Raw genomic sequence first — 14969 nt, forward strand, 5'->3', positions numbered from 1 at the left:
AAAAAAGTCCATAAAATAAAATCTATATAGTCATTTAATTCGACATAAAAGTATTTTGAATGATGTCATCAAAAAGTGGAACTGACGTGTTCCAGAAATTCAAAGCGAAGCAGTCGTAACTCATAACTTTTCATTGATTCGTATTAAAACAACGGTAATAAAAAATAAAATAAAATATATTAAATACTATACGTTTTATAATATATTTTTAAAATACGATACAAATTTTTACACTCAATATTATTTCATTTTAAAATTTCAGCATTTATGCTCTATGTACGGTGCGAACATATAAATTGATTGTAGATTTGACAAATTATTTATTATAATTTGAGTCGATATAAGTTAATAAAATATCAATTATATACGAAACATTTTGGGAAAACGATTTTATTATCAAATATTTTTTTTTTACACTAAAAAAAATATATTAAAAATCACTCTCTTATGATATAAATGCTACTCGAAAAGAAATGCAAATGATTTTCCAACAAGAATAATTAGGACGTCCAATTTTATTATTCGTAAATATTGTATTTATACATACTCACCTTGAATAATTCACTCTATGCTAAAAATAAAACATATATATTTTTACTTTATATAATTTTTATATTTTTTTTTTTTTAAATAAAATTATATATACTTTTTTTCTTAGAGTTTATTAATATCTTTATGTCTGTGTGATAATATTTAAATTGTATGTCGTATACTCTGGAAATTATTAATTTTGTATGATGACAAATGCAACAAGAATACAGTAAATATCTTAAATATCTAATTGTTGTTGGCTGGAATAACAATTCACTTATACTTTATGATCAATATTCGAGTAGAATATGTGAAAAATCATTTGATAAAAGAACTGAAAAAAAAAAATTTTTAAATATCTTATTTGTTTTAAAAATAAAATTAAATAAGTATATATACATATACCTATTTAATTTAATTTTATAATAATTATTTAATTTAACGTAATAATACAGCACAATTAAATCTAGTCATACAAATCTTAGAAATTGAAAATATGATGTATTGTTGTGCGTGAAATACAACCACATATTTTTCGAACAATTTGCAGAGATATTTAATGTAAATTAAAAATTTAATAAATAAATAAATAAAAATAGAAAGGAAAAAAAAGAAAGAAAATTCTTATATACAGATGTAGTAAAGTCATTCGAGAGAAGCTTTTTTTTTTTTTGAAATAAAAACAAAATCAACACTCACTTGTCAATTCGTCCCCACTTGTCAGCTGTCCGTGCGTTTTCAAATCTTTCTCCTCCTGTTTGACGGCTTCCAATTCCACATGCACTTCACGCATTAAAGCAACTGAAGGAAAGCAAAGAAAAGGGAAAAACAAATACCATCTACAACGGCAGTCAGGTACGTTTTTGCATACACAAGCATTACAATCAATGTGTTTCTCAGATTATGGGAAAACATAACCAAAACCAAATATGACTTTCGTTAAAAGGTGCAAATATATCAAAAAAGAAAAAAGTAATAATAATAAATTGGTTAGATATTCAGGCGGTAGAAAACGCAAAAAGGGGGGGGGAAAGAAAAATCAATAATGTTAACTTGAAAACTGAAAGTGTTGAATGCAAAGCTTATAAGAGCAGGAAATATTAAAGCCGACGATTAAAAAAAAAGGAAGAAAGAAAAAAATGTATAATAATAAATAAGACGAGTTAAAAAAAAAAAAACAGATTTAAGTCGAAATGACATTCTTAATTTGATGACTTCGACAAAATTGTGATCGAAGAAATCGATTTAAGTTTTCTATTATTTCATTTTCTTAATTTTTTTTTTTTTTTTTTTTTTTGTTTCTTTTCTTTTCTTTAACATAAATCATTTACCCTAATCGTTACTTCGGAATTTCTTACTTAGTAACTTGTAGCCTACGAAACGTCATTTCATGCAAAATAATAATAATAATAATAATATTACTTTCATTTCGAAAATTTTTATAAAGTTTTAAAGGAAAATTTATTCTCTTTTAAGAACTAAGTTATTTCGGTTTTCATACGTAGTTATTGAGCTAATAATACTAAGAAAAAAATATCGACTCCTACGAGATCGTTATTATGTGTTCCTGCAACTCGTTTGATTTATTTATTGTAACATTCTGCTAAAGAAACAAGCAAAGAAACAAATCAATGAACAGAATTTTAACTTGATACAAAAGTTTCGTCTGAGTCATTGAAAATCTAAACAAAACCGATTTTTCATTTCAGGAAATGTTTTCATACTTCACTAATAAGTGTGTACGCGTTAATCATAAAGCTATTTGCAAAGATGATAGATCACAGCGATGTTTACACATCAAATTTGTATTTTTATTAACTTATGTTTCAGGAAGAAATTAATTTTTTTAAGAAAAAAATAATAATAAGATAGATTTATTTATTTAATTAATTGCATTTTAGAAAGATCAGTTTATAGTAAGATAGTAAAAGAGCTATTAAAAGCAAAAACAAAACCGCCTCCATCTATTGTTTTAACTTTTAAAAAAATTTTATTTATTTATTTATTTTTTTAATCATAATACTCCCAATTTTAAGACGTATTTTTAATAACGAAAATGAATTTTAGTTTAAATCCAATTTACAGAAATTCTTAAATACCATTTATTATCAATAAATATATATTATTTATACTTATAATATCAAATTAAATTATTTTAAATTGTATGAAGAGGTTTTTCTATACTTACAATCAATACATTCTACACTTATAAAAACAGATTTCGGCAAATAGGAAAACTAGAATAGGCCTAAATTTCATCAACATACTTATATTATTTTAAAAGAAAAAATTGTATTATGAGTATTTGAAATTTGATTCTAGAAAAAAAGAAAAAAAAATCTAATTATTCTTCTATATTTTCACTTATGAAAATGCATTAATTGTTTTAGAACAGGGTATATTTTTAGATTCTAAATCAAATGATACAGGAAAATTCTTTTTTATAAAATATAAATAAATATACTGTATAATTGTATAAGATTTATATACTGATATAAATGTAAATATAATACAATTTTTAATACTGTTTTATTTTATTTTTTTAATTGACCGAGATGAGATGTTCGAAAATTAAGTGACCCGTCTCTATTTCTGAGTGGTCCTGAACATTGCGAATTATCAAAGAAAAAACTATTTCACATATTTTAAATATTAAATACGACTTCAATACGGTACATTGTTTTTAGATGTACAGTACTTTCAACTCGTGTATTATTTGTGTTTCATTTCATTTTATAATATACTTATTATCAGTAAGCATGAAAATGTACCATTAAATCATTTGAAAATTGGATTCAAACTTTAAAAAAAAAAGAGAATTTACAATATGAATGACAATTATTCTATTTTCTGTAAGAATTAATGAAAAAAATTCGAAAATACACAGAGGAAACACGACTTGGTTTATGATATTCCCTTATAAAACAGCATTATAAATAATTAATTATTTTTAAAATACAAATTATTACAGACAAAAACTAAACATATTTTAGAATTTAAATATAAAAGGTATTATACAAATAAATAGTGTTGACTTGATGTCAGAACCTCTAACACACACTTCTCTAGTTAACAAAAACTCTTATTTAAACAAAAAAGGAACACTGCAACTTCTCACGTGTGAAGAAAAAAAAGACGTGAAGAGAACAAAAAAAAAGTAGGGAAGCTCACAGCAAAAAAAAAAAAAATCAGTGTTGCCACCAATCAACAGATCATGAAAATGCTAATATTTTCCTTATTTTTCAACACTTTCCCTCATTGAATGATATGTTGGATACCCATGTCCTTGCAAAGTGATTCAATTCTTGGTTTGTGTACTGGTTTTGACATTATGTCAGCTACCTGGAATTCTGTGGATACTCTCTTCACCACAATGGTTCCATCAGTAACTAGCTCACGAACAAAGAAATGTCCCGTTTTAATATGTTTATTACGGCGATGGTATTCTGGGTTTTGTGCCAATCTTGTTGCTACTTCATTGTCAATTTGTAGTTCTGGAGGATCTTTGAGTTCTGTGATATCCTTCAACAATCGCTTCAGCCATACTATTTCACGTGCTGCTTCACTTGTAGCCACCGCTTCTGCTTCTGTAGTAGATATTGTAACTGAACTTTGTCTTTGACTAAGCCAAGTGATTGCTCCGCCGGAATAAATACAAACAACTCCGGAAGTAGAACGTCCAGTGACCAAATCTCACCATGATCAGCATCACTGTATGCCTCAAGAATGCCCTTATATCCTTTCTTATAGAGTATCCATAATCAAGTGTACTTTTCAGGTAACGGAAGATCCTTTTAACATTTATCCAGTTCTTATTAGTATAAACTTCAAGTGACCTTGAAGCAACTCCCACTGTATAACCAATACCAGGGCGTGTACCAACCATCAGGTACATAAGAGCACCTACTACTTGACGATATGGTTTGTCCTTTTTGTGTTCTTCATTATTTTCACAGGAACCTACTTTCCCTGATTTATTGCTTTCATTAATTATTAGCGTTGACACAGGTCTGCAATATTGCGTGCCAAAACGCTCAAGATTTTTTCAGTATAGGACTTTTGATTTACAAAAATCGATCCATCACTTTGTCTGTAAATTTCTAAACCTAAGAAATAGGTAGCAGGTCTAGAGACAATCTTGAACTTACTTTTTAACTGCTCTATAAACTCTGCTGATTCCTGAGGATCTGTTGCCGCCACCAAACCATCATCTACGTACAAGGTTAGCAAAAGATTATTTGGACCTCTTTTTATTATGAACGGTCAAGAATCTGCATCACTCCTTTGGAAGCCCAATTTCAAAAGATAGTCTCCAAATCTCTTATTCCAGCATCGTGGAGCTTGTTTAAGTCCATAAAGACTTCGTTTTAACTTACAGACTTTGTTTGAACCATCACCAAACCCTTTTGGCTGTTCCATGTAAATGTCCTCGTCTATTGTAGGAAAACTGTCGAGACATCAAATTTTGTCAGAGACATATTTTCATTTGCTGCAACACTTAAAAGTGCTCTAATTGTTCCTAACTTAGCAACAGGGCTGAATGTTTGATCAAAATCCTTTCCGTTTCTTTGAGAGAATCCCTTTGCTACCAGTCTTGCCTTAAACTTATCTATCGAACCATCTGGATTGGTCTTTGTTTTAAATACCCGTTTGCATGGAATTGCTTTTCTTCCACCTGGTAACTCTTCAAGGGTCCATGTCTCATTTTCTTTTAAGGATTTTATTTCACAATCCATAACACTTAACCAGTTCTCTCGGTTCTGACAACTAATTGCCTCTGTGTAAGTACTCGGATCTTCACAGGCATTTGAGATCACTGACATAACATAGTCATCAAATTTTCTGGGACGCATAAGCTCTGAACGATCCCGTATAGTCATTTGTTGTGTTGCCTCTTTGCTCTGAACTTTATCCTGAAAACTCAAATCTTCTTTTTCAGCATTCAGATAACTATCGTTTTCTTGTAAACTATCAGGCTTCACGATTATTGCTGGATGAGGTAGATTCAAGTTATTATTTTTAACTATCAAGGATTCTTCTTGAAAAGGGACATCTCTCGAACGAATGAGCTTGTTATTTTCTTTGTCCCAAATGCGATAACCATCATCATTATCATATCCTATCAAAACACCTTTCTGTGCTTTCTTTTCCCTCTTCTTTCTTAGTCGCTTGGGCACATGAGCATAGCAAGTACTCCCAATGATTCTCAAGTGTTTAATATTTGGTGTTTTATTAAACCATAGTTCAAATGGCAATTTACCTTCAATACTTGATGGACTTATTCTATTTAGGATATAGGTTGCAGTATTTACTAACTCTGCCCATAGCTTTTGAGTGAAATTTTTATTAGTATACATCAGTGTTTCCCAAAGTGTGGTACGCGTACCCCCAGGGGTAGGGGAAGAGTTTAGTGGGGGTACACGCTGCACCGTGCTTCGGCTGTTCCTGGTCAACGAGCAGTTTACTTTTTTCGATTACAAACATAGAAAAATAATAAAAAACTTCGTTACTTCTTAGCGGTTTCGCCGGGTGCTGTGATTCTGTGTATTCCTCCACCCTATGGTCAAGACAACAGTGTCACACAAAAACCTCCAGTATCTACACATTGAATTGTTACAATGTGCTCGTGTGTATTTTTAGCTTTTGTGCGATTTTTCTAACAGGAAAGGTTTGTTATGTGCTTTAGTATTAATAAAAAGCTAAAAATGCCGAATAAACCAATTTTTCTGTAGCTAGTTACTACATCTAACAATTCTTGGCAGAGACTTACTTTGACAGTGCTTCTAGAAAGACGAAAATAAGACCTAAAGTCCATATCGCTATATCTAGGAACAATATTTTCCACATAGTCTTCTATTTTGGCTTTTTCGATTTTTCAATTGCAGCAGCATATAGAAATGGAATATCCTCGTTATCTTTGGTTTTTGATTTAAAGTATACGCAATTTTTTTGACGAGGGGTACTCAGCATTAAGAAAATTATACAAAGGGTACACAGATGTCAAAAGTTTGGGAAACACTGGTATACATTAAGGACCTTGCTGTCTCGCCTATTGTTCTATTTTCACGTTCACAGCAGCCATTCTGTTCTGGAGTATATGGCATACTCAATCGTTGTCTTATTCCATTTTTCTGTAGAACTTTTCTAACAATAGCATTATCAAATTCTCTGCCATTATCACTCAGAATTTCTTTGACTATGTCCAGTAACATTAACTTCAGCTATCATCTGTTTTAGCTTTTCAGACACTTCAGACTTTTCCTTAATAAACTAGATAAATCGAAATCTAGAAAAGTCACCTTTAAATAAAACAAAGTATCTATAACCAGACAAGGATGGTTCAAACGGTCCACATATATCCGTATGTATCAGTTCACCCGGTTTTGTAGCACGTGGACGTGTTCCAAACTTTAATCTATGAGATTTGCCATAAACACATCCTTCACATATTTCATTATCAAAGTCAACTTTAACACCAAGTTCTCGCTCTACAATTGTTTTCACATGTCTCTTGTCTTGGTGACCCAGCCTCTCGTGATAGATCTGTAATAAATTTGATTTAGTAACTGCATTTACCTCACATAGCTTGCTACATGTTACACTTCTTAAATTAAGCTTAAAAAGATCTCCATATCTGCTACGTCTACCAGTTATTATTATGCGTCCATCAACTTTAAATTTACATTCTTCAGCCTTTGATATAAATAAGCTGGAGTGATGACGATCCTGAGCAGCTAACATTGAAAATAGATTCTTCTTAAGATCCGATACAAACCAAACATTACATAATGTAATTTCATTCCATGTATTATCCACATATGCTTCTATTTCAATTGTTCCTTTACCAATAGGTAAAGGAACAATTGAAATAGAAGCATATATTTTGTCTCCACTGGCTGAGGTAACTGAATGTGGATCTTTAAAGTGCTCAAAATCACAAAAAATTTCGTTGATAGGTAACATGACTTGTAGCTCCATTGTCCACATACCAGTCTTTATCATTTTCACTACGTACAGTACTGTATTCGACACAATTGTTAAAAGAGTCATATTACAATTATCTTTACGAGATCCTGCAGAAAACTCTCTATTTTCTTGTTTAGTTTTACTGCCTGCTTTCCTTTTAAAACAATATTTTATTACCAGATCGGTGACAATAGTGACAAACTATATCCGAACTATATTTTCCCGCTGGTTTGAACAGCTTCTTACTTGCGTTAGTAACTAAGACCACCTGATTTTCGTTTTCATTATCCTTACAAGCTAAATCTCTTTCATACGAGCACAATTGAAGAGTTAAATTATCTATGGTACGATCCCTTTTTAAAATAAGAAGCCAGCTTGACTTAAATGAAAAATGGTCGTCAGGTAAAGTATCTAAGACTTTACAAATTAACAATAAATTTGGCAACTTTTCCATTTCTACATCTTTTGTCAATTCTACATTCGAATCATTCCAAACGTTTTTTAGTTTTGATAAATGGTTGGCCATATCATCTCCATCTCCAACTTGACGTTTATAACCAAAAAATCTCATACAAAGATCGTAAGCCTTGTCCTCACAGACACCTTCAAATAATCTAAGTAATTATAACCAAACGTCTCGCGCTGTCGTAAAACTCATGACTTTCTTTAAAGTTTCTTCAAACAAATTGCAAGTTAAAACCGACAAGGCACTACTATCGTAATTAGTAAAATTTAATAGTTCTTTTTCATACCTTGTTCTTTCTTCCTTTGAATCATCGGAATCTAATTCTTCTGGTTTCAAAACTTTTCCTTCAACAACATCCAATGTACCAGGAATATTCCTTAACACGATGCAAATTTTATATTTCCAAGTCGACCAGTTAGACTTGCCGGTTAAATTTACCTTAGGTAGCCAAAATGGCGGCTCGTCTTTTATTTCAGCAAACAGAAAAATGGGAACAGTGGGGACGCACGTTCTAACCTAACCTAACCGATTCTAATAAATTGTCATAATTATTACCAACCTAATTATATTAGAATAGGTTAAGTTAGAACGTGCGTACCCACTGTTCCCATTCATCTGTTTGCAGAAATAAAAGACGAGCTGCCATTTTGGCTATCTACGGTACATCTAAAAAATAGTAGGGGGTGCTCACAGCAAAAAAAAAAAAAAAAAAAAAACGATCAATGTTGCCACCAATCAACAGATCACGAAAATGTTAATATTTTCCTTATTTTTCAACAAAAAGTCGAAGAATCCAGAATTAAAATCATGAGATATAAGTCTTCAATTAATTAAAGAAAGACCTACGAATGAAAGAAAACAATGTAAACGAAAGCGTTCATTTTTATAATAAAAACTAGCAGATGAGCCCGGCGTTGCTCGGGCAAAAAGTAACAATGGAGAAGATTAAGATTATTACATTATAGTCAATCTTAGCCGTTTTCACATAATGCAAGAATTAAGTTCCCTGTTTCCATACTAATTGGAGAATTTTTAGATGGGTCTAAAAATATGTTCGATTTCCCGCAAAAACGCAAAAAAAAAACCGCATCTGCGTCTGTAAATCATGCACGCCGCTTTCTCTTAACACTTCCATTGTTAAGGAATACACTTCTTTCATCCCCACATGGTATCCTGCTAAAACGCAGTTAAAAACAACAAATTGCATCTAAAATAGTATAGTAGAAGCCGAGTTCTTTAGGATAAGCCTTAATTCTTTCCCTCTCCCCCGTGGGGGGTAGGAATTTCCATAAATCTTTTCTTATTAGTATGGGTTCTCGTGACATACCCTGTGTACCAAATTTCAACTTTCAACTCCTAAACGTTTGGGCTCTGCGCTTATTATTATTTTTATTATTTATTATTATTATTATCCACCCATCTAGATTATATATAAAGATAGAATACATAAATGTCAATTCCTTTATTGTCATTTCGCGTGAATAATGTTCCATATTCGATCACGTTCCAGAACATCCCGGAACATTCCGGAATGTTGTGGAATGCTCTCGAATACTCTCGAATGTTCTAGAAATTTCTAGAGGGCGAAACTTCCAGCCGTTATATCTTCAATAGCACGCCCTTCGGGTAAAAACGGGAACCTTCTTCATGGGCGCGGGATAGAGGGCTACCACACCACGTAACTCCCTTGATCGTACCGGGACTCGTTTTTGAGTTTTAGAGGCACGCACATTGTACACTTACTTTTATAATACATATATTGATTGATTAAAATAGAATCTTCATAATAAATTATTAATTTTTTAGTTGAAAAGTTGATTTAATCCAAGCGATCGTAGAAGACATTACTTAATTGATTAATTTTGTATCTTACAAATTGTAATTCTTGTTCAGATAATAATAATTTTTTAAAAAAATAATATTTTTAGATAAACAGATCCATTGCAGATGTAAATATAGTAAAATCGAAATCAATAAATATTGTAAACATATTAACGTTATTATCACACGTTAAATAAGCGAATATCAAACTTAATAGAAAGTATTCTTATTTATTTTTGTGTGCATAAATTTTATGCATAAACTTATTATCGATGCCCCCTTACATGTATTACCGTGTTATATTACGTCATCGTTTCTGTCTCTTGTGTCATTTAAATGTCACAATAAAATAACAGATTGAATTGTGTTTAAATCTTCAACAGACCGAATCCTACATTAACTGAGATTTTATATTAACAATCTTACGTGTTAAACTATAGTAAAGAAAATAGTTTTTTGGGGGGTTACAGTTGCACGATAAATGATAGTTTCCAATTGCAGTTTAATTTTCCTAATTTGAAAAATCGATGAAACACTCTTAGTGATTAATGAGAAATGTATTGTGCACGATTAAATATTCATAATGATACATATAAAACAAACAGATAATCAATTTAAAAAGTCGATTTTCCACAAGAAAATATATCAATTGTATACAATCGTCGATTTTAAAATTATTATAAATTATTTCTATTAGGTCCACTTATGTTTAAATATAATACAAAAGGGGAAAAATAATCAAACTTATTATAACCTCAATAACAAACCAAGAAACACCTCGAAACATGTTTACTTTTATATAAAGTAATCTATCTATCTATTATTATACTTTAATCTTAATTTTTTTTTATAGTCGTTGATTAATTATTTACATTCATTACATGAAAATTAGATTCCATAGAAGCAATTGATATTTTAACGTAAGAAAAATACAGTATTTTATTAGTCGGTGACGGAGTGGAGTTTTTAAATTGTTACTGGGAAAAGCTTTCTATCGGCGCATAAGGGGGTTATCGGGGCAAAGTACCAAAAAAGGGGAATGTACCCACTTTCCCGCAGAAAATTTTGAAACTTCTGAGATGAATTTGCAGCACTTTCCTCTCTAGAAATAAACTAATGTTTTTTTTTTTTTTTTTTTAAATTTGAAAAAACAAAAACCCAATAAATTCGGCCTTATGCAACAAAGTCTTAATTAACCTCCATATACTATAAAAGTAAAATAACAAAAACTTTTTATAGAAAAATTTAAACGGTAATATAAACTAACTTGAATGAAATTGGTTATAAAATTTTTTTAAATTTTAATCTTAAATATCTCCCAAAATTGTTTTTATCAAAGTTTAACAAAGTAATAACTCTGTAATCTGTTTTATACCAACATATGAATAACTTTTCTAATAAGTATGATATTTTAGCACAGCATTATTTAGCTCAATGTCATGCAACACATCTAACTCATCAGCATATGTAAAGCTTCTAAATGTTCTCGAGTAAGAAGAGAACTGGAGTTCAATTTTATCTGATGTAGTCTAGAAAACCATCGTCCACACGCTACTTTTGTAATTGAGAAAAAGTAAGTAACATTTTACAGGATAGATATAATAGCGAGGTTGAGGCCGAAGTTTTAAACGCGAAAACGTGTACGCCAGACGTTCGGCGCCGCTTTCCTGCAAGCCTAGAAGTTTGACAATGGCGTTTGGAATGTCGAGCACGATTCTACTGACTTTCCAAACACCATTGTCAAACTTCTAGACTTACAGGAAAGCGGCGCCGAAAGTCCGACGTACACGTTTTCGCGTTTAAAACTTCGGCCTCAACCTCGCTAATACGTCGAACAACTTCTGTGCAGATTATACTGAACCATCAGGAATTATACACAATTCTTGCAGGATTCGTTTGTTTTTTTTCTTTTTTTGACATGGTTTGCTGATAAATGCTTGTTCATTCTTTTCGCTTTCGGTTTCGAAGTCTGATTCTAAACCTAAGTCGTCAGCATTTTTTAACTCTTCAACGTCGAATTCGTCTGTGATTAGAGAAGCTTCAACAAGCAGTTGTCTGAAATATTATTTTCTGTAGTTATGGACACTTTTTGACGAAATCAGTTAGCTGTTCGACGAGAACTAATCTGACATTTTCACTTTCGCAGCCGTTAGAGTTTTTTTTTTTTTTTTTTTTTCGAAACATCGAAGAAATGGTTGTGAAATCAAGCTTGACATTTTTAAGGCACTCTTTGGATTCGGAAATCTTTCCACTTGCTATGTTATAAGTTGAAAAACAGTTTTTCATGCTTTCCGAAACGAGTTTCTCCATACTTCTGGCAAGTGTCCAAAATGATGTTGAACGTTTCCACTTGAAATCAGTTAGCTTTAGTTTGGCGAGGCTCATCTGATAACAATTCTCCATCCAGTATCTTTTTTATCCTATCCGTGTATTCTCTTAGAAAGTGATCTGGATTAATGGCAGGTTTCTTTCAGATAAACGTTCATTTTGAATTTGAATAAACCGATCAGACACATTTAGAATGTGCTGTAAGTTACGAGACAAGAACGAATACTTTTAATAGTCTGTAGAACCAATGTAAGTTTGAAGTTTGAAGTGAAAGTAATTGATAAAGATACTGTTTCTTGAAAAAGATTCTTATAAATGTCTACTGTATGTTTTCATATTTCAACTTACTTGTATTTAAGTGTTTGAGCTTCATCATATAAGTAGCTTTCATTCTGGGGTTTATTGAAATTTCGTCTAGGGCTCCAACAACTTCATAGAAAAGAACTAAAAAGCTCGTCAAAAACGTCAAGCATTCTAGATAAACCTTCGCCTTTTGACCACTAGCGATGAGCCCGATGGTTTGTAAGTGTTTAAGTTTGATGCTGCTTTGCATTTATCTTCAACCATTTGCTTTTTAAATGGATAATTCCCGAAGAACACAGCTTATGATTGAAGGAAACCATAGAATGAAACGAATAAATTAATATTGCATTGTGTGAGGTTACGTATTACAAGATTTAACACGTGCGCGTAGCACCAAATGTATATTGTTATTGGACGAAGGTTGCTCTAACCACGAAGTAAGTTCATTGTATTCCTCACTCACATAAGACGCATATCCGTACTATCAGAAAGGCAGTTTGAAATGCCCAAATTAAGCTTACTCAACGTTTCATGCCCTATTTCAAACAGTTTTTTCCTCCTTCCAGAATAACATTCTAAAAGTGCAAAGCGTCTTTCACGAACCACATCAGTGACGTAATGAATGACAATGGCACACTGTTACAGATCAGTGTGCTAATGTCATTCATTATCTTTCACGATAGCCATCTGAAGCGGTAAAGATTTGTGCTTGCTTCCCTTCATTTTGGTCTTGCATTAGTTTCTTGATAATATCAACAACGTATATTTGCGTCATATTTGACCCAAGATCCTTCTGTTTATTGCTGATACGACTTGATTCGTGATATTGCTTGCTTGCTTGAATTTCAGATTTCGGGTGGTTTTTATCAAAGGATCATACTTTGCAAGAAGTAGCGATAGTTCGAGAAAATCCCCGTGTAACTTAAATCACGTTTTCTCAGGAATTTTACTATTTCATAAATTCTTTCAACAATCTGTGCGTGTCAAGATGAACGAACACAGAGTGGCACTTTATATCATGTTATTGATCAAAAGAATTTTGATTAGATAGTCACATTAGATGATGTCACCATCGTCCGGTAATTAAACGCCGAAAACCTAGATCATTTTGCGTTGTTTGAACTCATTAGAAAGACAGCATAAATAAAACCGGATGCACCATCCATATTTTCAGTTTATTTAATGGATTTACAAAAAGCCGAAGATTCTACGGTTTTACTCTAGCCGGGAATCCAAACTACACCTATTAACAAAGTAGAAACAGCAAAACGTAAAGGGACTGAATACGCGTGCATATGGAATAGAAAAAAAAAGAAAAAAATGAATGAAAAATGATGCGAAATACTATATGCTTTTAACAGATATGTTTTGCAGGCAGGTTGATAACCAACAACACACCGATCATTATACAAAATGAAATATAAGATGCAGCTGCAGGCAATGCCATGCCGATGATAAGCCGATCAATAGGCTCCGTGTGGCATGTGTTTGACTCTGCGCAGGGGTTAAATTCTCCCGGGAGGGCGGGAGAATTTAAATTTACTAAAATTTAGTTACGACAACAATCCATACCGGTGCAAGGAGTAACTTTTCCTAAATTCCCGAACGGCCAGCCCGTCACTGACAGTGTTTTTCTAACATTTTTTCCCCGACGATTCGGCTTTTTTAGACATAAATTTGGTACGACTCCAGTTATTTTTTTTAAAGACTTAATTATTCAATGACGTAGCGTAAGTAGACGGTTCACTTTTTTCTGTTTTTATATCATATTTTATTATTTTTCTTGCGACCTATTCGACGATCCATACTTTGCGTGCCATTGTTCTAAAGCACAATACGAAAGATATAGCTAGTATGAAATTTTAGACTAAAGTAAACAAACCTGACCCACTTAAATGGGATAAAAAAAATGATAAAAAATACAATTCTATTAATATATTTCTTTGGTAAGATATAGACATTAATAGGACTATATAAAAATATGATTTATATTTACTGATAAAATGATAACAAAATAGAATAAAAATTACTGTATTTAATTTAAACATATACAAAACTATAATGTAAAAATTAAACTTTTAATAAATTCGGATATATTAATTTTAAAATTTATACTTAATAATTTATCGGAGAGAATGATAATTTCTGATCAATATCATATTTTTAATTATCGTTTTAGTTGAGCGATGAAACAATTAATCATTTCTTAACTAAGATTAATGATTAAGTAATTAATAGTTAAAATACTTTAAAAATAAAATAATTTTTAATATTAAAAGTTGGAAAGTATTTTTATAATGTAAAGATATAAATTATTAATACAGATGAAAGTTTAAAACTAAAAAAAATTAAAAAAATATACTTTATATTCATCCATTGATAGTCGTTTTCCAATAGGGATTAATACAGAAAATGCTGAATTTGCATTAAATCTATCGGATCAAATTTTGTAACAAATTGAATACAAAATTATTCGAAAAGTTATATTTATCCGATTATCGATTTTAAGTTTTAATTAGAGCTAAAATGATGTAAATCACGGTTTTAACTAAGA

The 14969-nt window shown here is 31.2% G+C and overlaps 1 protein-coding gene across 2 annotated transcripts in view; it reads right to left on the reverse strand.

The window, feature by feature from the left end:
• Positions 1-14969, reverse strand: part of sif (still life) — a 254089-nt gene that overhangs the window by 145722 nt on the left and 93398 nt on the right. For both annotated transcript variants that reach the window (XM_067269986.1, XM_067269987.1), the window contains exon 8: positions 1231-1332. In XM_067269986.1, the coding sequence (XP_067126087.1) occupies positions 1231-1332 (102 nt within the window). The remainder of the gene's footprint in view (positions 1-1230; positions 1333-14969) is intronic.

Source organism: Centruroides vittatus, unplaced genomic scaffold (genome assembly GCF_030686945.1).
Source record: "Centruroides vittatus isolate TY-2023 unplaced genomic scaffold, ASM3068694v2 contig_361, whole genome shotgun sequence".
NCBI lineage: Eukaryota > Metazoa > Arthropoda > Arachnida > Scorpiones > Buthidae > Centruroides > Centruroides vittatus.